The sequence below is a fragment of the Desmodus rotundus genome, chromosome 6 (assembly GCF_022682495.2).
Source record: "Desmodus rotundus isolate HL8 chromosome 6, HLdesRot8A.1, whole genome shotgun sequence".
Taxonomy (NCBI): Eukaryota; Metazoa; Chordata; class Mammalia; order Chiroptera; family Phyllostomidae; genus Desmodus; species Desmodus rotundus.
The window spans coordinates 95565530-95591468 of NC_071392.1; the positions used below are offsets into that span (position 1 = coordinate 95565530).

The 25939-nt window shown below is 53.4% G+C and overlaps 1 protein-coding gene across 1 annotated transcript; it reads right to left on the reverse strand.

Annotated features, from left to right (window-relative positions):
- Positions 1-5791: 5791 nt before the first annotated feature.
- Positions 5792-25272, reverse strand: CDH26 (cadherin 26). Its single transcript, XM_053927403.1, is given in 13 exon segments — positions 5792-5890; positions 6931-7004; positions 11460-11615; positions 12690-12856; positions 14425-14693; positions 15806-15986; positions 17545-17650; positions 17653-17674; positions 17866-18032; positions 19619-19726; positions 19729-19753; positions 23418-23557; positions 25224-25272. Coding segments are annotated over 13 exon segments (1563 nt in total).
- Between the last annotated feature and the right edge of the window lie 667 nt (positions 25273-25939).

The window sequence follows — 25939 nt, forward strand, 5'->3', positions numbered from 1 at the left end:
GGCATTTTTAGCCATTCTCCAAGGCAGCCGTGGCTCTGAGGCTCTGAGCAGGGAGCTCACAGGCGTGGCTCACAGCTAATTGAGAATCTGCGTGGATTTCCTCACGACCCTTCCTCCAGAGCTCAAAACAACTCCTTCCTGGCCAGTCCAGCTTCATGAACCAGAAGTCAGTGTCCACTGAGGTTCCAGGAAGCTGTATTTTTAAGACTCATTCCGTAGGCCAGTGGTTTCAGCCAGGGCGGTTTGCCCCCAGGGCCTCGGCGCAACGTCTGGAGACGCTGTGGGTTGTTCCAACAGGGAGCAGGGTGCTGCTGGCCACAGTGGGTGGAGGCCAGGGATGCTCCTGGACATCCCACAGGGCACAGGAGGGACCCCACCATGGACAAGGAATCCACCCAGCATGCCACCATGCCAAGGGGCAGGGAGCCTGCGTGGACCCACTCTGCAATACCACCCAGATGCCAAGGAGCTCACAGCCTGCATTTTAAAAACTGGTGCTCTCGGACAGGCTGGGGGAAGTGAGCTTGAGCTGGGGCTGGGGGGCGGGGCAGGGCGGGGGGAGTGGGTAATGTGTTTCTGAAACGCCAGCTCTGACCCTGGCCCTGCTCTCCTGAGTGCCTGGCCTGCCATCCGCTGGCTCTGGGCTGTTGCTCTGCTTTAATTCACACTCTGAAGCTACTGCTTGTGGGGCCTGAAAATAGAATAGAGATAAACAGGGGTTCTTGCCCTTGGTCCAAGTGCAGCTGGAGCGGGGGAAACCCAGCAAAATGAACCTGCGGTGCTCACTGTGATGGGTGGTGGGAAGTCTCCAAGGGACCTCGTGTGAGCAGAGCCTGGAGCCAGGCACGGGACCACAAGGGGACACGGGGCCCCAGGGAGGGTCTGTTCTGAGACAGAATCTAGAGGCAAAAGTCCCACAGAGGAACCCCCTCCTCACCTCACCCATCCTGGGGTTTGTTACTTGTCTCCCCATGGGTGGCAGAATTCTCAACATGTCCCCGAGACCCCTGTCCACTCAGAGGAACTCTAACCTGGCTCTGCCGCAGGGTTTGACCTCCTTACACTAAACAGAAGTCCCCCGTGTCCCGTACACCCACGCTAGGGGAGATGAGTGAGGACGGCCCACCTGCTATAAAAACCCTGCTCACATAAACACGTCCTCCGGGGTCCATGCACGTGAGCGCGCCAGCGGGACCCGTGAAGACGCCATCGGCAATGTGGCCATCCTTCCTCTCGCCGCCACACCGGACAGACGTGGGTCTCAGAGGCTGGGCCCTTCCTGGGCCGCATGGTTTCACGCTGCTTGTTTTCCTGGTGGGTGTTTCCAGGGATGGCTTTGGGGTTGGACAATCCCAGGCTTTCTCAGACTAGACAGTGGTTTCTTTGGCAGGACAATTTTCTCCAAAATGTAAAGATTTCTGATCTAGTTTTGTTCAGTCATTCTGTCTGTCACGAAAGTTCAGAACGCTGAGGAGTCCGGCCTCGCCTGGGTGGCCTCTGGGCTGAGTTCATGTGGCAGTGCCCGCCCACCTCGAGCGTCTGAGCAATGGGCTGGGGCGGGAAGGCATCCCCTTACAATGGCTTTGGCCACAAGGCCCACACATCGCTAGGCTGGGCCACAGGTTTTATTTTCTGCCAAGTGCTCTGCTTTACACAAAACCATCTCAAGGACTGACGTTGGAGAGATGCCGCAGCTGCTTTTCTCGGCCCCACAAGGCTCCAAATTACCAAGCTCTCGGTGACCTGGACTGCCGGCTGCAGGCAGAGGGTGTCTATTAGCACAGCTGCATCCCTGTCACTTGGCTCGTGCACTGGCTTGTGGTGGCCCAAGTCTTTGTCCCTCTCCCAGGGCTTTGCTAGACGCAGCGAGAAGCAGTAATGCATTTCTACGCTATAAACGTCTTCTACCTCAACCCCTGTTCAGCACATGAGCTGCTTTTCAACAAAAACAACCGGGGGCCCTTGTTATCCGAGGCTTTGTTTCTGCATGAAAGGGGTCACCGGACCTCCGGCACACAATATTTGACCACATCCATTAAGCCCCTGCCGTGTTTCAGTTCTACTACTTGAAGCTTGTTTCTCTTGGTCCTATATTCTATATCAGTGAAGATTAGATTTGGCCACAGTGACAGAAAATCCAAAATAGCAGTGACTTTAATGAGACATAGTTACCGTATTGTGCTGTGTATAAGGCGCACCCACATTTCTGTGCATATTATACACGGGATTATTATACCCATGGTATGTAATCATTATATCCATGTATTATGGGCATCCTTATTTTTCCCGCAAAAATTTGGGCAAAAACGTGCACATTAAACATAGCAAAATACAGTAATTCTCCTTCATTTCAAGACTAGAGTAAGGTGGTCCAGGTATGGTCCAGTGGGAATCTCTGGGGTCAGAGTCCTGCACCCTTTCTGTCGTATTCATGCACCAACGTCCAGAATGGCTGCAGCAGCACCTGCCACCACATCCTCATTCCAGTCAGCAGATCTAGAAGAGGCGGAAGAGATTGACACATCTCTACCCTTCATGAACATTTCCTGGAAGTTGCCATCCATTGGTGAGAAATTCATCGCATGGCCATACCTGGCTGCAAGGGAGGACGGGAATTGTCACTCACACTCCGGATGGCTGCAATTCAGGATTCTACTACTGAGGAAGGACAGGTAACAGATATTGAGACAATTCACAGTCTATTTGTGCCAGATTGCAGCATCGGAGTCTTTGTGCTGGAGAAGTTAAAGGATGGTGTCCTTCCTGTGGTCACAGCTCCAGAATTCAGCCTCTGACACATGCATTTCAGAGGCAACGAGACCAGGCAAGGTTTGCAGTCTGCTGTCCACGCGTCTCCATGTCCGAGGGGACCACTGCTGCACAGCCCAGTGCTCCTGCCCCAAGGACCGTGAGATGAGGCTTTGGGTACTGAGTTTCACTTGGGTGTTCGCTGTACTCCAGCTTCTGTGTCCAGCAAGTCGCAAAAGGAAGCAGATCAAAAGCCTCCAGGGGAAAACTCCACAAAGCCAGCGTGATTGTGAAAGCAGATGGAAAACCAAAACTGATGGAAAGCACAACAAATGTTTAACTTTCAGGGCTGCAGCCGTCTTTGGACCGCCGGTAACTCAGAGACTATTGTTCTTCACACAATCGCGCTTTCCTTGCAAAGATTGACTGTTTCAGCTGCGTTGCCCATCTCATGGGTTCCGGCCCCTGGAGGCTTACCCTCCCACCAGGCCCTCCTCCTGCCCCATTTCCAACGGGAACCTGTTAAGCAGGCAGATGGACTTGGGAGTGGCCTTGTTGGGGGGAACCAGCCACATCCATGACTCCAGGGCCATTATCGGCTGGGAGCGGGGGTGCAGTTAGTGCCAACTGGCATCAGAAGGTGAGTCTGACGTCTCCTAGGGCAGGTGAGCTTCCGACCCATGCCGACAGGGCTGTCTCACCCCCCAGACACCACTGTCCCCCGAGACCAGTGACAATGGCCAGGCTCTGAAATCCAGATACATATCGGCTGCAAAATCCACAAAGGCCACAACAAAATCCACATGAACAAATGTGTGATTCGGTGTCTACAAAATGTGGCGTTTTGGTCTCCTTGTTAATTGTCACATAGGGCGTTCGTGACTTTTCAGGAGTGTTTCGTGGCTCTGGGAAGCAGGTAGTTGGAGAGTCTCACCGTTGCAAGAATTCGCACACGTGCGCCACGGCCAAGGCTCCACAGCCAGCGGTGAAGGGCACGAGTGGCCCGCGCCACCGCATGTTTACGTGAAACCCTCCCAGGGCTGTGCGGCCGGAGATCCGTGTGGAACGCAGGGCTGTGGGTGCACCGTCCCCGGTGGGGTACAATGTGAAGTTTCCGGAAAGAAGGCCTGAAACCAGGGGCAGTCCCCTTTTTTCCCATAAAGATGGGAAGTAAATATATTGGCTGTGTGGGGACAGTCTTTGCTGTGATAGCACAGAGCCGCCCTAGATGGAGCATAAACAACACGTGAGCAAGGGCGGGTGCCAATAAAACTTTATTCGCAAAACAGACAGGGGCGGGGGCCGGGGGCCGGGGTACAGACCTGCCCCACCCATAGTTTTCTGTCTCCTGCCCCAGATCCAGGAAGGTGTAAAGACCACCTACTGATCCCTGCCAACACAGCAGACTCAAAAACTGCACTTCTGAAAACATTACTGTTTTCGTGAATCACCCAAAAAATGTCATAGACTCCACTCGGGATGGTTCCATGTTGTTGGCACAGCAGCTCAGCCGCCCGAGGGTCAGCTCCAGAGCTGGTTCTTCTCTCTCCGGTGCCCCGAGTGCTGGGTGATGAGCGATGGGCTGCACACAAACCCTGGAGGGCTGTAAGTGTTTTCACCGCTTTGCCGCCAGGAAAAGGGGGGCTTCAGCCCCCTGTCAGCTACACCCCCGTTTCACATGACACTGCACTGATGATTAATTAGCCCAGGGCGCCTGAGGGTCCTCACAAAAGATTAGGCTCATCAATCCTGTAAAGGTTTCAGATTCAGCCAACGCCCCTGAGAGCTGCCGTACAGGCACAAAAGGGCCCGAGAGCATCTCCATCGCGCTGAGCTGGCCGCTCCTCTATCGCTCAGACCAGAAAACTGACCATTTACAGGGCAGGGGCCTCCGATTTTAAATGTTTACTATTTTTAACAGAAACCATCCCTTTCCCCACACTTCCCCTGGCACAAGTAAAGTACACAAGTAAAAAATGAGTTAAAGCTTGTGGTTTTGTTTAAAGATAGGATCTAATTGGAATTTATACATAAAAGGCTACTAAATTCTTTTACGTTCCTAATACCACACAAGTTAAATTATGTCTGTTCATTTTTAAAGAATGCATTCCTTATAAAGTTGTAAGCAAAATCATTTTTCTCACATTTATATACTCAAAAAGTAGACAGGATCACTATTTATTTTCCCTTTCTTTTCTTTACCCTCTCCCAAGGATTTTTTTTTTTCATGGCTTTTAGAGAGAGAGGAAGGGGGAGAGAGACAGAGATGGAAAGAGAGAAACATCTATTGTTTGCCTCCCATATGACATACCCCGACCGCGGAATTGAACCCACAACCTGGGTATGTGCCTTGATCGGGAATCAAACCCACAACCCTTCAGTTATGGGATGACACTCCAACCACCTGGCCACACCAGCCAGGGCTCACTATTCTTTTCAATCACTAAAAACACGGATCACAAATCTTCTAGAAAACACTTTCCTATTTACCTCTTTTTTAAACTGAAACAGAATCATAATTACAGAAATATAAATAGCCACTAAAACATCTATCTTCACCTCTGCCCCCCACCAAAACTCCCTGTTATTGCCAAAGTGCCGGTTAACCTACAGGTCACCTTTCATTTACCCTCTGAGCTGGACTGCTCGTGGAAGCAAGGAATTACAAAATTCAAGTTTCTCTGGAAAACCTGTTTGACGAATCAAAATTTTTAAAAACACATAACCTTTAAAAAATAAATAAATAAATAAATAAATAAATAAATAAATAATAAAAACACATAACCTGCTGTTTCGCTTTGGTTCAGGATGTCTGGTCTGAGAATATCAACGCATCCAATCTGCACTCATAGCTTATGCTGCTCCTAGGATTGGGAGGGGCGGGAGGGAGGGGAGAGGGGAGGGAGAAGGACCCATCCCAAGCCACTGTAACAAGCATCATTTAGGAGGAAACGCGTGGTCCGTCGGAGCATGTGTCTTCAGGCCTCAGAGATGAGCCAGTCCAGCAGCTCCGCAGCAGTCCACTCCGAGACGGCGAGGGAGTTCAGGGTCTCTGCCCGCTGGGCTCGCACTCTCCCTCCTCGGTGTAGACGTGGGGCAGGGACCCAGATCCTCCCGCCAGCGTGCCCAGGCCGCACAGCCGCTGCAGGAAAGCCAGGGAAAGAGGGGCTGAGGGCCAGCTTTTTCCCCACATGGGGCGTTTTCTTCATGCGCCATGGAGGGACACCTCAATGCAATAGGACAGTGGGCCGTCCCCTCTGTCCCTGGCTGTCACAGAAGGTTCTGCAGACTCAGAAAAGGCAGCCAGCTGAGGGGACAGATAGCACCTTCACACTTTCCAGCTGGTTTCTGGCAGGGACGTCTGACCAAGGGGGTCTCTGCCTTGATTCAGGTGGCACAGGCCCTGGGGTAGTGTCTCTCACTCCTTATGGGTTTATTGTTGGGGGTGAGTCCTGTGCCCTGATACCGGCTGTCCCCTCCCTGAGTGACCGTCCCCGCCTGCCAATCTGCGCAGCACCAACTCCAGCTCGGGCTTCAGGATGCGAGGCATCTCTCTGCGAACACTTTTCTGTTTGTTTTCTGGTCTGAGTGACTGAATACATGTTTGTTGCATGGGTGGGTGGACAGACGGACGGACGGGCAGATGGACAGGTGGATGAGGTTAAAGAGCTTTCGCCTATTTACTTCTAGATATTTCTGGGAGGGAGCCGGTTTCCCCCGCCTTGCTGGGAGTGGATTTAGAGGGATTGCCTAACCCGTCACAACCTCACGGTGGTCCCTGAGTGGGTGAGCTCACCCAGGGCAGGAAGCCAGTCAGGATCCAATGTCTCAGAGTGGGAGGAGGCAGGAGGGCGTGGGCGGCCATGCCTCCCCTCCATCCTGGCGGTCAGCTGTCCCCAACTTCCTCCGGCCTGCGGGGGCCACTCCTCAGCTGTTTCACTGGGAACATCTGGCCTCATGTTTACTGGTATAGGGCCCACGGGTGCACATGTGCATCCCCACGGGCCCCTGGAGCCCACCAGGCACCCTGGTCTCAGACCTCCAGCTCCAGAGCTGTGAGAAGTGAGCCTGCTGGTAAGCAGGCCGCCCGCCCGTGGTCTCTTGTCCCTGCAGCCCCGGCTGACAGGGGCAGTGACTTAGGAGGACGCGACCCAGCCTCAGCCAGCGGGGAAGACTTCCTACCTCATGCAGCATCTCCACCATCACTCCCGCCCTCCTTTCCAGGGGCTGTGTGGGCACCATGGTCGCTGGGTAACCTGCAAAGCAAAGGGACAGAATCTTAACACCACTTGGGAGCCCCCTCCTTGAAGTTCCCGCATTGATGGCCTCTGCTGGCCAGAACCTGGGGGACCACGTTCCCCCAAGTGGCAGGTGGAGGGCGGTCAGAGCTCTCCCTGAGGGAGAGTCAAGTGAAGGGTAGTTCGGTCACGCGTCCCCTGTTTGTGGTGAGAGAGAGGAGGAGCCCCTGCAAACACAGAACCAGAAACACCCATCACACTGTCCTTTCTCCTGCAGCACTAAGGCTACAGAGACTGTACTGATAGCAGTGTGGGCATTCCTAGCAGAGCTCCGTGGGCAAGCCTGCCGGTTGCTTTGTGGGGCTGGAGCGTGGGAATGGGTTTTCCAAGCCCCACCTGGGGCCCACAAAGGCTCGTGGGCCTGGCCTCAATGTTTGTGAATGAGGCACATCCACCCCTAGGACCCAGGACCAGCCACGTGATTTGCAGGCCCAGTGAGAAACAAGAGTGTGGGACCCATTGTCCAAACATCACATCACATGGAGAGCACTTTGAAGGTGACTGAAGTTTAAACATGTAAGAACAAATACATAATTTCTTATAAATAAATTCCAGGGTTTTGAGGGGTCCCCCTCGTATGTGAAAGTCGAGGGTCACTTAGCTTACATCTGTAAGCCACGGTTTCATCATTGAAACCAAGGTTTGGTGCGTGCCCCATCCCCAGAGCCCTAAGAAGGCTTTGGCAGTGCTGGCCAAGGGCTCAGCTCGTTGGAGCCTTGTCCTGTACACTGAAATGTGTGGGTTTGATTCGGGGCCGGGACGCATATGGGGGGCAACTGATCGATGTTTCTCACGTCGATATCTCTCACTCTCCCTCTCTCTAAAATCAATAAACATATCCTTGGGTGAGGATTTTTTTTTTAAAACGCCTTGGCAGTAATGGGGGTGTGTCCAGAGCTGTGAGTAAGAGGCAAGGGGAAGGACATCTGGGTACTAGAAGAGGACAGAGACTCCTCGCCCTGCAGGGGCTCTCATCCCGCTGACAGCTGCTCCTGGACCAGTCCGTTTGCCTGTTAGGCCAAGTTAGTGTGTCTGTTGGGCAAAGCACAGCTAGGTGTCCCAGTAGTTTCCTTCTTCAAATGACACAGACAAATTAGCTAAGTGCTGCTTTCATTGCTGGGGTGTGGGGCCCAGCTAGCGGGCTAGTTAGGATCAGACCTCCTGCCTGCTCGGCCCCGCCCCAGGAAGGCCCAGAGCAGACTGTGCTCCAGTAGCATGGCCCAGGGCTCTTATTCCCCCCCACCCCCACGCCCCGTGCTGCACGCCAATAGGGAAGAGAGATCAGGGTGGGAATCCAAGGAGCCTTAGTGGACCGCCAGCTTCTCCAACCACCAGTGATTTTGCAGAGAATCTCCCTCATTACTCGAGCATAAAGCTGACATCCATCTGAGGATCTTCTCCCAGAGGCACCTCACGTGCTGTGACAAGGCCTAAGACACCAGGAGGTGGCAACCTGAATCCTCTGTGAGCAAAAAGTGTGGCCTTTTGACCTCTCCTTGCCTTTCATTGGTTAGCTCAGCCACCCTCGCTTCCTGGGGAACACAGAGAGCAGAGGCCCAGTGCTTTCCTCCCAGGGCGGAGCCAGGCCCAGCCCAGGGCTGCCAGGGGGACCATGGAGGTGCTGCAGGGCCGGTGTCGGAAGCAGCAGGTTTGGAAAACCAGCAGGTATTGGCCAACCACCTTGTGTCGGGGCCTGAGGGGTGCTTTCGTGGGCATCATCTTCCAGCCCATCTGTGAGGCCAATTTTATCATCCCTGATTCACAGCAGAGGATGTGGGGTTATGTGATGTGCTCGATATGACGAAGATGATAAGATGCAAAACCCAGGTCCTGTGCCTTCAAGGCCAGTGAGTTCTGCTCGGACTCTGCCAGCGAGGATGGGAGAGTGGTTCTGCCTTATTCTGTCTGCCCCAGGCGGGGCCGAGAAGCCAGTGTAGACTCATTAATTAGTGAGCTCGGCACAGGGTCAGTTTATAGAAACTGTACCTGGTAAAATCCAGTGTCCTCTAAACAAGGCTTCTCACCCTCAGCACTGCTGACACTGGGGCCACCTTCCTCTCTGCTGTGGGCAGTCCCAGGTACTCGAGGATGTTCAACAGCATCCTTGGGCTCCACCCACTAGGTACCCAAAGCATCTCTCCCCCTCCCCCACCCCGGCCGGGTTGTGACAGTCAAAATCATCTCCCAAAGTTGGCAAATGTGCCCTGGTGGGCAAAATCAGCCCCAGGGGAGAACTCCTCGGACAACTCTACCCCTCTTCCGCTGCACCAGAGCAAGTGCGCACGGGGACATGAGAGGCGGGCGGGGAGCAGGGAAGCAGGGAAGCATGTGCCTGTGTCACTGGCGGTGGTGGCGGCACGCTGCATCCCACAGCCGGGGCTGCAAGGGCTCTGCTCTCGTCATTGTGCGTGATCAGGGTCTGCTGGCCTTCCCCACAAGGGACCGAGCATTGGTGCCTCTTGGCTCCAGACACAAAACCACATCGCAGCAAGAAAAGCAGAGCAACTGTAATGAGACAGGAGGGGGAGTGAGTTGAACAAGCTCTTCTGCATCAGAGGCTTCAGCAGGTCGTGTCTGCTAACTTGTAGCTCAGCCATGAGTGACAGGGTCAGCTTGGGCCTTAAGCATCTTTGTAGCTACAGGGCTTAGCGAAGCCGGTGGCACAGGGGCCAGGGCACCGTGCATTGACTTGATGGTGGGTCGACTCAGCCTGCTGGGTCTATTTATTCGCCCTGCCCAAGCCCGGGAGCCCAGATAGGCATCTGTGTATTGCCGCCCCAGTGTCCTTGCAGGCCTCAGGGTCGCCCCCTGGCAGAGCTTGTCCGTGGCTTCCATTGCGGTAGATTGCTACTTATTGAATGGAAGCCACTTCTGCCACATGGACAGCATGTGTGACCAGGTCTGGAACTCGGTGAGCCTCCAGGCCCTTCTCTGGACACCCCGCTGCTCTCTGCCACCATCTGCTCCCCACCCCCGAGGGCCCCCTTTCCTCGGCTCACAGCCCGGGCCACACTGCAGCCAGCTGACCTGCCAGAGCCAGGGACACCACACAGAGAGGGGCCAGGACACCCAGGAGGAGCCACAGCCCTGTGCTTGATGCCTCCGCCGCACGCGTGGATCCACCGGGGGAGGAACAGACCCACATGTGGACGGTCCGCCTCTGGGACAGTCCCTGTCTGTCTCCGATGAAAAGCAGCACTAAGTAATCCCCACGGGGGAGGTTTTTCCGCATTAAAAGTTCAACCCACCGACCTGCAGGGAGAAAGCGATCTTGAATGCATCGGCTCACTCGGGGTTCGGCTGCTCACCGGATAGTTACCAATGCTGTCCACCTGCCGAGGCTCTGTCCGAAAGTCAGCCAACTGCAGAGTTAGAGGGGACCGTTGTCAAGATCACTCCTACTTCTGACAGCAGCTACAAGGTCAGGGGCTCCCAGGCCAGTCAGCCAACGGAAGAGGCACATGGGGCAGAGTCCAGAGATTACCAACCACAGAGCTTCTAGTCTCTTGTCCCCCATGGAGCTGGGACAGCACCACCTCCCGGCATCGATGAGGCGGTACACAGGGGCGTTGCCAACCACGCAAGCCCGCCTGAGCCTGGCTCCCACAGTCTTTATGGGGACTCGGTCTCAGAAGCCTGGCTGCCTGCCCACATGACCCAAAGCCCTGCCCTGAACCACACCGTTCCTGTTGATTGGCACAAGACACCCACAAACACTTTTCTCAGGCAAGACATTCCAAGAGCTTGGTGATCTGCTCCTAAAAGCCAAAGCCAAGGCCAGACCTCTTTTGGGGTGAGGTCCAGTGCCTCACCACGCAATTGGGGTCTGGGGACTGAGAACGTGAACCCAACCACAAAAACAAGCTGCATCCCACAGAGTCCTGAGTAAGAGCACAGAGGAGAAGGCTGCCAGCAGATGCCCGTGGCTCCTGCTGGGAACAGCGCCCCGGGTCTCTTTCGGAGAAGCCCACATTCCCGAACCCTCAGCCCATGCGAGTCAGGAGAGGCCACGCCCAGACCCCAGCCCGGCCCAGGTGTGGGCTCACGGCCCCCCAGTAAGCGAATCTCCTCCTCACTCCTGCCCACAGCGACTGGCAGGGCAGGGGAGACAAGCCAGGTGGGATCCCTGCCCCGTGCTAGGATGAACCTCGGACTCCCAGGAGCCCAGAGGAGAGCGTGCCTGACGATGAAGGAGCCCTGAGTAAGGCCAAGCCGAGGCATGACTGGCAGCATTCTTGGGCATCCTTAGAGTCGACGCAGCTCTGCTGGAACGCAGGCTGACCTGGCTCTGTCCCAGCTGTGCAAGCTGACAAACTCCTTTTGCCCGCGTCTGGGTTGGGGTTTGGTCGTTTCTGCCCTTTAGCCTTGGCCAGTACAAATACTCACCCTGACTTTCCCCCAGTTTCCACGCACCTCCTGCATTTCCCGAGGTCGTGTCCAGTTCAAAAGTGAGGGGGTCCACGTAGGGCTCCAGGTTGCCATCCTCCACCTCCATGAGGAGGGGCACAGTCTGGGAGGATGTCGGACGGGAACAGCTCAGGGTCCCTGTCCCTGTCTGCGGCGGGTGGTCTTGGGGGATTCCAGGAAGAATTGTTTATCAACTAAAGAGCCTACTCCGTGCACACCAGCCCCTGGAAGAGGAGCACTGAGTCCTGGAGAGAGAGAACCATTCCACGGAGCCGCGGAAACCGTTTCCCTTTCAAAGGCTTTCCTGTGGGTGCTTGGGCTGCTTGCCTGCTCTTTCCAAATTCGGAGGGTCTCATTAGCCTAAGTTAACAGAATGCCACTTCAGATCGTCTGCAGAGCCAGGTAGAATGTAGACCCAACAGGTGCATGGAAGTGTTGACGGCACGGGGTGTTAAGCAGGGGGCGAGATGGGAGGAAAGTGGATGTGCTGTGTGGATGGAAATGTCGGTTTCCTGATGGTGTCCCCCTTCGTGACCTGGTTGTGACGCGTGGTGTGGGTCTGCAAGGTGTTACCATTGCAGACACGGGCAGCGGAGACTCAGGGTCCCACTGTTCTATTTCCCTAAATCCCTGGAAGACAGACCCCTCTCTCCTCCTCCTCACCTGGACTGATTAGAAATGCAGGTTTACTACCTTCCTACCCGACGCTCTGCTGATTAGTTATTACAATCAGCTCCACAGCCTTAAACCCTGGGTTTGAATTCGCCGCTTTCCTTAAATACAATTAGCGAAGTTACTGGAAGGTTTTTATGTATTCTACTTCATGTCCTGGCCGGTTTCAAACTTTGGCCTTGGGGGTCATAGAGGAAAGTGTTCAAACCTGCTCATCAAATCGCCCACTGGGATTATGACAAATGTGTCCCGTGCAGTCACATTCACCTGAGCTTGTGAGCCACTCCAAGCACAGGGAGACTGAGCCGCATCTCTCTCACACACCACTGTGTCACGAGCTGGTGAAAGAGACGCTGGGTTTGATCGCGCTTCCTGGGGGTTAATGGTCTCTTCTGAGTGAGTGCTCTCCGCCTTCCGCTGGCCTCGGTTCCGGATTCACCAGTCCGAGAGTTACCATCAAGCACAGTCACCGTGTGCTTGCACAGTGACGGGAAGGCTCGTGTGTCTGCCGTTTGTGCTCTGACTCTCGTCAGCTCCCTCTGGAGCTAGAAAAAAAACACTTGCCCCGCGTCTCGGGTAAACACTCGCCGTCATCAACAGCACGCGTGATGACGACGTAGACGCTGTTGTTCACGTAGGGGGACTCTCGGTCCATCTGCCTCCCGGCGACTGCTGCTCCCGAGTGCTCATCCGAGGCCACCCAGCTGGCAGGATCGTGAACTGGTTGGTACCTGACCGAAGGAGACACATGTGGTCTTTAAAATTATGAAGTCACAGCGGACATGATTTCTACCACAAGTCATGTGGGGAGTTCTCAGAACGAGACATGACAGGCATTCCTGAATTCGAGGAAGGCCCAGGGACCACAGCCCGAGACTGCTCTTTAAATGTCAAATCGGTAGTTGCTACAGATTCAATGTCCGGTCCTTGGTTGGTTGAACGTGACTCGATCCCCTTAGGAGGACACTCTTCCTGCAGGGGAACCGATCTTCAGTTGCCTATAGGTCCTCGTGGCAGAAGCCTAGGCCTCTATCCCCCTGGAGCCCACGGATTCCCACGCAGGTAATCCAGTCATTCACCTGTGTGCGCCGGGCACCACCGAATAGGGCGGCTCGCCCTGCACTCTGGGATCCCCGGGACCTGTCAGAACGGGGTGCAGCCGTGGACCCGAGCACATGCTGGGTGGCCGAGCACAGCTCCCTGCTGAGGGGCCCACAGAGGAACCTCCTGCACCCAGAGGCCATCACCAGGAAAGCCGCAGGCCCCCCAAAGGGCCAAGAAGGGAAGTGCTCCTGCCTTCCCTTCCTTATCAGAAAAGGCCCTGCAGCTCTTCCACCCCAGTGTCCCGTGCGCTGTGGTTTTAAAGGGACTGAAGTTGTCCATGTGCTGCTTCAGTCTCAGAAAGTTCCATGGGAGGGCAGTGTTTTTGTAACATTTACAATTTGGGGGTGGAAACTCAGAGTTCACCTGTGGATCGTCTCAGGCAGAAAACGCTTCTCTGCAAGTTCATGTGAGAGAGAGGAAGGCCCACTGAGTGGGCGCGGGGCAGGACACAAGTAGACGAGCCCTGCCCACCGGGCCACATGCCCACTGTCACAAAGGACACTCAACCTACACTCTGGGAAAGGCAACACCTGAGGCTACACGAGCAGGCTATTTGGTTTTTGACTCCAGCAGGATGCAGACATTCACGGAGACCCACTTAGGAGCCAGCCGTGCTCGGGGCACAGGCCCATGGTGATGACGAAGGCAGGGGCTGTGCCTGGTGTCCCCACAGCGAGGTCCCCAGACCGGCAGCGTCACTGTCACAGGGGATCCTTAGAAACACAGATCTCCGCCTCACACCCCAGTGTGAGCGCCCCTGCTGCTGGGCCCCTTTCTCGGCGCGCAGCTGCGTGAGCCTGTGCTGGGTGGAGCTCACGGCTGGTCGTGCAACAGAGCCAACTCAAAGAGCACATGGTGGGAAATTTCCACAGTCACGGGCGTGGCTGTGACCCCACCCCCGGCACACGACCATTTGTCTAGTAATTCATTTTTTTTAATATTTGGGAAAACCATCACCCCACAGTGAATTGGAAATTAAAAGAAACAAAAGCTGATTTTCCCAAAGTGAGTTGAGCAGCAGTCCCCAACCTTTTTGGCACCAGGGATCAGTTTCATAGAAGACAGTTTTTCCACGGACTGGGGGGAGGGGGAGGGAACAGGAGGTGGAGCCCAGGCGGTAATGCCAGCGAAGCCTGGTCCCTAACAGGACACTTCTGCTTCAAAAGCCACCTCTCTCCGCCCAGCCCCGTCTCACCTGACCTGGCTGCCCGAGCTGTCCGGGTCTATAGCCTTAAAACTTCCCAACTGGGTTCCAGGCCCAGGGCTCTTGACCTCGCTGATGACGAAGCTCCTGGGGTGAAAGGCCGGTGGGTGGTTGGTGTCCGTCACCTGCACGCTCACCGTGGTGCTCGCCACTGCCAGTCTTGGCCTCTGAGGCTCACCGCCCTCACAGGAAAAGAGCGGCTCTTCGTTTTCCACCACGATGATGAGGCTGTGCACGGGGTGGGCTTCGTAATCCAGAGCCTGTGAGGCCCCCCCTCCCCCCGCAGAGAGGAGTTCATTAGTACCTGCTGCTTCTTGGCCAGAGGACCCCGCTGCTGCGCCTGTGGCTTTGCACTTCACTTATTATTTACCTTGTCTTTGAAAATGATCAAGGGACAGTTGTCAGCTCATTGTCAAACCCTTCCTGCGGTTCCTTCACCCTCCCCCATCCTGGTGGGGAAGAGCCACCCTCCGTGAGAGGGTGATGAAAAATGCAACACAGACCTAACCTAATGAAACATTAATGTGACAGCCGTGCTGCCAAACAAATCAGGGGACCTGGAGGAGATGACACACTCATGCTCACAGCTCTCTGGGGTGCAAGGTGGTCAGCAACTTAAAAGGCTTGAAAGGCTAGAGAGGTTTGGGCAGTTCAGCCCCAGGCACACGTATCACAGCGTGGTCTTGCAGGGAACCCAAGATGGAAACTCAGGCCCACCCCAGACCAGCTTGCTGGGGCCTGCCTTTGAACCTGATCCTGGGTAGACTGGCCGGCCCTGCCCTGCCCTGGCCACCCGCGGCTCTGGCTGTGCCATTGAAGGCCCTGGAGGCAGACCGCCCCGTCTGAACTCTAGTCTAGCTGTGTGGCTTCACAAAAATGCGCCAGCCTCTCTGGGTGTCCTGCTCAGTAGAGATAATGACACTCTGCTGCAGGGCCAGCTGTCCGTTAGGCACAGCAGGTTGAGGGCCAGCAACCCACGACACTCTCAAGCTCTTGCACAAATTTTCTCATTTTTGTTAGACTCAGAAGGGAACCAAGGAACTCCTAGGGTTGGAAAAAATGTTGTAGATAATTTTTATCACATCAGAAAAAAACCCAACATTTCAGGGCCTGTGCAAATCTATTAAATTTTGTCTAAAAATATAAAATGTCAAAGTACTTAAAGCCTAATCAAAAATAATTTTTAATATTGATATTAATTTGGCGGGAGGAGCCAGGAAGGCGAAAGGGCCAAGGGACCGCTGAGGAAGCCGTGGCCCGGCCCTGCACTCACCGGGCACCACGGGCACTCCGGATGCTGCGGGTCACGGGGGTCAGCTCCCGCCACAGCATCCTCAGCCACCCAGCCAGTGTGCATCCTGTAAGGCTTTACCTTGATCACATTTACAATCCCTTCGTTGGTTTCAGGGTCAGTCACGATGTCCAAATGCTCCTCTTCGTTGCCACTGGATATGTTGAATTTTGCTCTCCAGGCCGTGAATGGCGAGTCACCATCTTGGACCCAGAGACGCAACACGTCCGGGCTGACTTGGCCTTTGGGGACCTGAATCTCACACTGAGGGAGGCGGTCATCATTTCCGTGTGGTGGAGACAAAGAAACGCAATTGAAAAAGAAAGCAGGGAAGGAAGGGAAAGTCAGCTCCTACACAATAGCCTGGATATTTCTCTTGCTGCTGAACTTGACCTCAAGGGATTTGAAACTGCCTGACGCAGCAGAACAGGCATCAGCAACAAACACCTCGTCCCTCCTCCCTGTGACTTGATGCCTGCAGTGGAACAATGTGAAAAGTATTCTTCAACCCAACACCGTGCCCCAGTTTTCTAAGAATCTTACAAATAATCACACATCCTAGTTCGTGCTGCCTGAAGATGCTAGCTGACTCCTGAAATAGAACTCCTGCGGTTACCTGAATCCCTTGCCTAACATACAGATCTTCCCAACAGACTGCAGTTCAGTGCTGTTGGTGACAAGATAATTTCCCTAGACAAACACGTCCACACACCAGGGTTTACGTTTTCCAGCCCTACTTTGGAGAGCACCACTTCTCACCAAGCCAGGGAAGAGTTTGAAAAGGCGGCTCACACGTGACCAATATTATTTTCAGTTATTCTGTGCTGTTTGGTGAGGTGCTTTCACCAAAATCATTGCAGCTTTAGTTCATAGAGTTGGCAAAATTTTTTAAAGGATTTTTTAAAAATAATGATCTGTAGCATTTATTTATATCCCAGATTTTGTTTTAGGTGCAAAGAACAAGATAAAAACCCACGCCCCAGGGAGTGGATGATTATGTGTGTGTATTCCTTGTGTGGTGCGGGTGGGCGTGGGGGAAGAGGCCAGAAGAAGGCAGAGATATAATGGATATTTCCCTTTAAAATATTCACATGGAAGAGTAAAAAGTGAGAAGAAAACGGAAAACAGATCCTGAGTGGGGGTCCTCAGCTACCTCGTCTATCTCTAGCAGCACAGCACCTCCACACCGGTCTGGGGCACTGGGTGTCCCTTCCACCCACCTAGGCATCTTGTAGCATAGGACATCCTATGTGGGACCCCGATAATAAACCAGGTGACTGGGGCTGGGCCAGACCCCACCTGCTTGTCTTCCCTGTTCTAGATCCCTGACTTACCACCTGGGGCAGTTCTGTCCCCCAGGGGACATGTGACAATATCTGCAGACATTTTGGGTTGTCACAGCCTGGGAGTGGGGTACTGCTGGCATCTAGGGAGTAGAGGTCAGGGTCACTGCTAAACATCCTACAATACCCTGGGCAGCCTCCTCCCCACCAGCAAAACTTCCCCGTCCCCAAATGTCAGGAGTGCAGAAGTTGAGAAACCCCGGTATACAGTGGGCATGGTGCCCCTGACCTCCCCGGAGGCCCCCGTGTCCGTACTCGGGGAATGGGAGTCACGAGCAGTTCCAACAGTTAAGAATGAAATTATGCGCATGCAAAGTCTGAGCTCAGTGTCTGGCACAGAGCAGAAAAAAGTGCAAGCTCATTTGATTACTATCAAATGATTCTATAGCCCTATGGCCACTTCCTGACCCTCGTCTATGTTATTTTAGAGAATTAGAAGGATGTGGGGAGGTATGGGGGATCCCCCAGTAGGTGCCTTACCTCCTCTGGGTGAATATGGGCCTGTGGTTGTTGCCTTCCCGCACACTGACGTGAACCGTGGCCGTGGACGACAGGGGTGGGTCCCCACAGTCCCTCGCTCTGCGAGTAGTGTAAACCGAGGCGTGGTCTGTACGGGGAGGGCAAGGGAAGTCACACCCTTCACACACAGGAGAGGGAAATGCTAAGAAAGATTCCATTTTAACAATTTCAAAAGCAAGTCTAGTCACAGAGGGTTTCCCACTCAAATATAAGTCCTATGTCTGGGCTCAGAGGTGGAGAACACATTTCATTGTTTAGAAATAATAAAATTCACATCACCTCATAATCTAAGCATCCCGAGAGTCGTATTTCTCCGCTATTCCGGTCAATCTTGAAGCCACTTTCTTTAAGGACTGGTGTTTGAGAAACGAGGAAGTAAAGGACTTGAGAATTTGGAGTGTTTTCTTGATCCAAATCAACTGTTGACATCTGAAAAACAGGTCGACCTGGAAAGAATTTTTTAAAATGTTACTATCGACCAAAGGCAGTCTATCAAGCCAGCAGGGGAGTGCTGCCTTGCTAAACGGCGGTGGGGCGCGCACCAGGGCAGCTCAAACATTTAAATATAAAATCAGACTGTAGATAGCGCAGACAACGTAAAGAGGAGCATTTACAAAGTACTCATTCCACATCATCGTTTTGCAAACTCAGAATGACCCCTCAAGCAAGTCACGAGGTCGGGATTGCAAATGCACAAGCGTTAAAGGACAGGGTTGAGAGACGGATTTTTAAATGTGTAGCAAAAACAAACAAACAAACAAACAACCAGAGACAGAATTTAAATGGGAATGATAAACCAGGAGAACATATTTGAAATATATGTTCTTGGACATTCTTCATACAGAATGAATTTAAAAAAAGAGGAACTATACATGGAATGAGGTTAAAATCAAGAAGAAAAACGACAAGCACACTCACAGAACAGACAAAAGGAGGAACAAGTGACAGCAAAAGGCCTAGCGGCGGCCAGGAACCTGTGCAGACAGTCACGCACAACCGTCCCAGGTGACCCGCCCGCGCCCACACGTGGGCAGGAAGCAAGAACCCTGGACACTTAACCCGCTGACGCGGTTTGAACGGGCAGCCGGCGGCTCTGAACCGGCACTCACTCACTCGTGCTGGAATGGGGCGCCGAGTTAGCCCAAATACGGTCACTGAAGCATATGCTATGAAAATTAAAGAGGGGCCACAAAACATTGATGTCCAACAGTAGGGTATTAAATCCCTTTAAGCGCATCCCTGAAATGAAATATTTCACTCTCCGATGCTGTAGAATATTGTTAGATTACAAACAGAAAATTGCATTTTTCAAATTCATTAATATGCACATATCAAAAAGCATGCCCATATATTTGTAAATATTTATACTATGGTGATTTTTTAAATTATGTTCACAAATATGCATTTGAAATTATATAAAAACCTGTGAATATGCACATATAAATACACAGTGTGTACGCACACTCATAAAATGCGAAGAAAAACATTGATAGAATATAAACTATAGCAGTAATGGTACTTACCGCTAATTGGTAATATTAAAGACGCTTTCTATTTCAGTCTTTATTTCCTGGAATTTTCCAAGTTTTCCAAAGACCATTTTGCAAACTAAATAATGCTTTTTGTTATTAAAATAGAAGCACATTCTAGTAAGGGTGGTTTGGCTTTAAAGGCTCACAGAATCTGTAGCTCAGAAGCTAAGTGTCATCTCGTCGGTCTTCCAGGCGGGAAGCTCGCAGCGCTGTCCGAGAACTCACACCCAGCCCTGCCCTTTCCCCTCACCGGTCTAGGCGCACTAGTTTAGGCTGGCGTTTACCCATTGGCCCTTCCCTCGGACTCAGCTCCTTATCATTGTATCGCCAACGCAGAATGAGACCTCAAGCATTTCGCTCAAACCCAGGGCCTAGGACCTTCAGGGTGGGAACAGTCCCCGTCTCCCTGAGGCCAGCTAGGACCGGGTGCCCCACGTCACCGGGGCCAGAGCACCTTTAGCAACAGAGAGGAAGGGCAGCCTGCGGCCCGCCACACTCACCTGCTGCATGGTTCTCCCTCACACTGACGTCAAACCCCTCGGCGGGGAAGCGGGGGGCGTGATAGTTCACATCACAGATCCTGATGTTGAAGATCAAGGAGCTGTCCAGGAGCGGTTCGCAACATCAGAGTGAATCTGGGAGGCAGAGTTGTGTTAACCTCGCAGGCCCCGGACTCGGTGGCACTAAGCAGCAGCCACCTACGAGGCTGTGGGCTGCATCTGCCCCCGCTGCTAGACTGCAGGCTCCTGGGGGCAGACACCAATGGCCAGTTCAGCAGCTGACCAGGGACTGGGCACAGTGCTGGCCTGCTGGGTGCTCAGCACACGGTGGCAGAGCAAATCAAGGCACTGACTTAAGAAAATACGGCAGTAGTTAGTATGAGGTTCAGGTCTCGGTTTCTCCACCGGAGCAAACGTGGGCACGTTGCTCAGGAGCCTCCGTCTCTATGTCCGATCTGTTGTGTGAAATGAGGACGATAGTGAGTTCTGTCTGCATATGCAGGATGCTTGGGGGCACATACACATGGGTGATCCTTCATTTTCTGCACCAGAGGCTTCGGCCCGAGGACATAACCAGGAGGCTCTCTACATCTGCCCGTGTGGCACTGTGTCAGTTTCTGCTTCGCCCACTTGCTGGGAGATTTCTGAGTCTCCGAAACTCACCCCATAGCGAGTGTGATTAAGGAATCCTCCTGGAAGGGAAGAGCATCGAGGAAGCGAGCCGCCACGCAGTTGGCATTGACAACGGGACAGATGTGGGGACAGGGATGGCTCTGGTGATTGAGGGATCATGTCCCTTAGCTGGGGGGTCAGGAAGTCACAGGGCAGAAGGAGAATGGGCCACTTTCATCATTGTCCTTTAGCCCAAACAGGACTCTGAGAGGTGCAGGAAATGCATTATCTCTCTCTCTCATACACATACACACACACACACATGCAAGAGAAAACAAGCAAACAGAAAGGCGGCCTGAATCACACAAAAGCCCTGATTCCGTTTTCTGCCACTCGCACTAGAGATTACAGACTGCCTGCCAAGAAAGGAGAGACTGTCCCTTCTTCTCTGGAACTGCGGAGGGTGTCACCAAACTGGGCATCCTGAGAGAGTGAGCGCGTGTCACGGGACCCCTGCTGCAGAGGCCTGCTGAGCTCGGCACACGCGTGCGACCCGAGAAAGCGGACGTGTCCCTGGGGAACCTGCCGTCATTTCGTCTCCCTTATACTCCATCAGTGCCATATTTTTGCTGTGAGGGCCTGTTTTTCCCAAATGATCATGTGAAGCTGCAGAGGTACACAGAAAATAGTAGACATCAAAATATGGAAGCAAAGGCAGCCATCCTAAGTCCAGGTCTGAGACCTTCATAGTATCTTCTCACGGTCCACTTGTTTTCCGTCTGTGGGGAAGTTCCTGTGAGGTCACTGGCGACCAGCCCTGTGAGACCTGGATGTTGGGGCAAGGGAAGGGGAGGCACCATTGTCTGAATCATTTACCTTTCGAGGGGAAGAAACAGCTGAGTAACTCAGGGACCACATCAGAGCCAGCCCAAAACGACCCTGCTCCTCAGGGAGTGACATCTGTCTGTGTCACAGACACACCTCTTGTCGGCAGGGGCAGCTAAGAGGCTGTCTGTGCAGACGTTTTTGCTCTGGCATGAGGTCAAAATGTTTCAACCGGTGCCTTCTTTGACACAAAACTGTAACAGATCTTAAGCCTCTGCTTGTGGGCAATATATATTACACCCGCTGGGAGCACACATGCGGAGGGCCGCCTCCCTCACGCTGGACCAGAGACGAAAGGTGGAGGTGAGGGCAAGACTTCGAATGACTTTGCACAGACCTTTGTACGGGTTACGATTTTGTAAGAAACTTTATTCCTTTCATACCTGAAAAGTAAGGAAAGCAACAGCAACTCTGGCTTGTTGCTGGTGGGGAGGCAAGCGGTGCAGCCACTTTGGAAGACAGTTCGACAGACTCTCACTGTTCAATCCATCAGTCACGCTCTTTGGTGTTCATGCAGGGCATTTTAAACGTATGTCCATGCAAACACCTGCACGCTGTTGTTTAGCTTTCTTTGTAATCATCATTGGCAGCAACTGAGATGTCCTTCGGCAGGTGATAGATAAACAACCCACATGTGCCCACAGCATTCCACGGTGGAGCGGTATTCAGCAATAAAAAGACATGGGGGGAACATGAATGCGTATGACGAAGTGAAAGAAGCCAATCTGAACGGGCGGCAGACTGTACAATGCCAACGACGTGGCATTCTGGAAAAGGCAAAAGCATGGAGACGGTAGGATCGGCGTTAGCCAGGGGCTCGGGAGGGGGAGGCGAGGAGCTGGCGCACAGGGCGGTGACTGCGGGGGGTTGTGCACATCACTGTGCTCTGTGCAAACCCACAGCACGCACAACACCACGCATGAGCCCTAATGTGAACCGTGGGCGCTAATTAGCACCAAGGTGTGATACTGGCTCATCGACTGTAACGAATGCCCCACCGTGGTACCAGACACGGTGATAGGGGTGCTCGGGGAAGGTGAGTGGGTGTGGTGGGGGCAGAAATCTGTGCGTGTCTTTCTCTGTGTTCACAGCAGCTTCTTCTTACAAGGACGCCAGTCCCTGGATTAGGACCCACCCTCAGTAACCCAGCACGGCCTCATCTTCATGTCGGTACCTCTGCCGAGAGCCTCTCTCCAGGGACACTCACACCCACAGGTACCAGGGTCAGCACCTGAACCCATCCTTTTGGACCAGACAGTGCAACCCACAACACCCCGGAAGGCAGAGACTACATTGTGCTGTGCACATTCATTCATCCAGCATAATGCATTGAGGACCTACTATGTGCAGGGCCCTGTTCTTGACACCGGGGTTGTGGCAGTGAATAATACAGGAACTCCTTAGAACTTACATCCTAGTGCGGGAGGCTGACCTTCAGAAGACACTCAAACACGGAAGGATGCATTGCATGTAATGCAAAGAATTGGGGAGAAAACCCGGAGTAATGGGACAGAGAGCCCGGGGTCTGGGGACACAGCTCAGAGTCCTTGCCCACCCTGTGTCTTCCGTCCTGGATCGTCACTGTCAAATAAGAGGAGCAACCCCCTGCAGAAGTCCACGGGAAAGGACAGGTGTGGGCAGTGCTTCGGGGGAAGGAAGCACAGGTTTGATCCAGCCAGCGGTCCGAGTGCAGGGCCTCGCGATCTGGGCAGGAGGAACCACGGAGACACTGTTCACGTCCCCCCCGCCCCATGGCCAACTTTTCCCTTTTTGACCTCACTGGTCCCTGGGACATGTCCGCGACATGCCAGGCTTTTCCCTCTGGACCTCACGTTTCAGAAAACACGGTGCGTGCCCACTCTTGAGACATCGTTAAGGATGTTGAAAGCAAGCAAATAGCAACAACCCAAAGAGAAAACCCTGCGGGTGCTGCCCCCAGCACAGGCCTGCCGGGCAGTGCCTCATGCGTCAGGTATCGGGCCCCCCTGGGTCCGTTTGCCCCTCTCTCCACAGGCTTCCACTGCCACTTCATAAACACTCTGTAGCTCTATCCCCAAAGCCGCCAGGGACCCTGAAGTGTGGGGGTACTGGTCCACAGAAGCAGGGGTGTGGCAGCTCACACAGATGGCAGCAATGGCCCCACGAGGAAGACTGCAAAGTGAACCTGGCCCCATGCACACGTCTTAGCTTGACACGGTGCAGGACACCGCACGTCAGCCTCCTGGAGCCTGGCACACGGCTCAACCCATGCCCACCAAGTACCTGACTCCTGCAAGAGCTTTATAGTAGCGAACTTAGGTACCATAAAGGATGGTGTCGTCTCTCGGTCAACCAGGCAGTGGACGTACATTCTTCCGTTCTCGTGATCTTCTATAGAAAACTAACCAATCTCTGGATATTTGTCCACACCGGGGCCACTGATTAAATAAATATACCAGCGACCTGTCGTCAGACACGTTGTAGAACAGCAGGAAGGAGACAAAGTGAGCAAAAAAAAAGAGAATGAGACGAAACCACCGTGCAAGGCATCCCGCAAGGCCAAGCCTCAGAGGCGTTGGTAAAGAACTAGACCCAGCAATTGCACCCGAGGGTTTATCCTAGAGAAATAAATGGATTTGCCGAGAGGCAGGAACAAGGAACAAGCTGACCTGTGACAGTGAGGAGTCGGAAAGGACAGAAGTGCAGTACGCGTCCGAGTGGAAGGAATCCTGCCTGACGCCCCGGTCACACAGCACGGACTGGGGCTCCCGCGCCCCTCACAGAAACAGGCGGGGCTGCGGGAGAGGGGACCTACCCAGCAGTGCGCACAGTGACCCCCTTCTGTCCTTGCAGACGCACGCAGGAAGTCTGGAGGGGCGTGCCTGAAAGAACACACAAATTTGTTAACATCGGTCGTCCATCCAGGGAACGACAAGTGCTCCCATACAGCTGACATGTGGGAAGAGCTCAGAGGGTGCCCTGGCCGCCTCACTGGCCCTGGCCTGTCCAGCCTGTGATGCAGCCTGTGGCCCAGGCCTCCCTGACCCACGGTATCACTGGGGTGGAGAGGGCCGCACATGGGGCGGGGATGTGGGGTGCCTGCAGTACCAACTCCCCTGGTCTTGGGGGTTCACACTGTTAACCACTGAGCTTGAAAGCTTCCTGGAGGTGTTTTTTTTTTTTTTTTTTTTTAAAGCAGGCATATATGCTATTTTTATAAACATTGCAAACATAGGAGTTATTCTTATTTTTTTTCTAGGGATCACAGAATGTCAGAGCCGTGGGGGACGCAATCCTTCAGTATGTCGCTCAAAGGTCCTTCAAGGTTGGGAAGGCAGTGGAAGAACTGCCTGGGCCGAGTGAATGGTCTCTGGCATCCCCAACATCACCTGTGTCTCCTTCAGCACTTCGGCTGGTCCTCCACTGCAGAGTGAGGGAGACGGTCGGGCATGGTGGGGACTATGGCGTTCTGGGGACCTCAGGCCCACCTCATCACTACCGTGTGAGAATGGGCGCCAGGGGGGTCGGATCTCCCAACTTCCAAAAAGCCTCTGATGGGCAGGACTTGTAGTACAACCTCCCTATTTTTTCTATTTTTTTTTATGGTGCTAAAATAATGTCTCATGAAATGTGCTGTCTTAAACAATTTCAAGTGGATGGCTCAGGGGCAGCGAGTCCACGTAGGTTGTTGCGCGGCAGTGGCCACCGGTGTCACCAGAACTCTGTCATCTTGCAAAAGTGAAACTGTCCCCTTTAAACACTGAACCTCCCCCCGTGATGCCCTCCCCGCCAAGCCCTGTCACCCACTGTTCTACTGTAATCTCCCTTTTGCCCCCACACCCAGCGTCTGATAACCACACTCTCCTCATTTTTAAATAGTGATAAAAAAAAAAAAAAGACTCTGTGTGAGCCAAATAAATCAGGCCTGAGGCTGGAATTAATTGTTTTTCTTGGTGGCACTCCCGAGGAGGAGTCATGCACTCAGGCAGAGGTGGGCATCCCAAGCTCCGCCCAGTGTCCCCCCAAGCAGGTGGGCCTGGCCACACCTGCTCGCGGTCTTCCATGGCCCCGCCCTCCCCCCAGAAGGGGCTGTGCTTAACAAGAGCAGGTGTCGGGGGCCTTACCTCACCAGCAAGCTTGGGAAAGGTCCCCGAGTCTACCTCCTCCAGTTCCAACATGGTGACAACCCATCTTCTCTTGAATCACTGTAGAGGCCGGTGGCCATCTCCCTGGAAGTGATCGTGAGGAGGGTGGTGAGGCCAGCCGGCCCTGGGCTGGCCCGGGACGGGGTCCTCTCTGCTGTCCCCACAGCTGCCTCCCAAGCTTAGAACTGCAGCATGCCTGCTCCCTAACCTGCCGCAGAGCCCTCTCTAAACAGTGATGCACGTGCCCCCGTGGTTTAGTGTGATTCACGAGATAGTCGTGGGGCTCTGGAGACACGGCATGAGATCACTGCCTACTCTGAGCTCACACCTGTCTCTCAGTAGACATGCAGGTAGTTGCTGAGTGAATGAGAAAGGCACCCCCTCTCTTTGTGAAATCACTGAGGAGGAAGTCCCCAGTCAGTGTGGATGGGTCCCTAATGCCTCTCTGTCTGCTGACCTCCCCTGTGACAGAGGAGAGAGAGAGACGTAGGCTCAGGTACTGGGGTCAGAGATTTGTCAGGGAACATAGATAGAATTCAACAACGTGGTTTTGTCTATATTATGTATGTATTTTTCAGTTACCATCTATTTATTATGTGAACTGGCTTATTGCCACATTCATTTTTATCCAGAAAAATGTACTTGAAAAAAAAAAGCCCAGCTGAATTACAAAGTGAGTAGGTCACAAGAACAAGAGGAA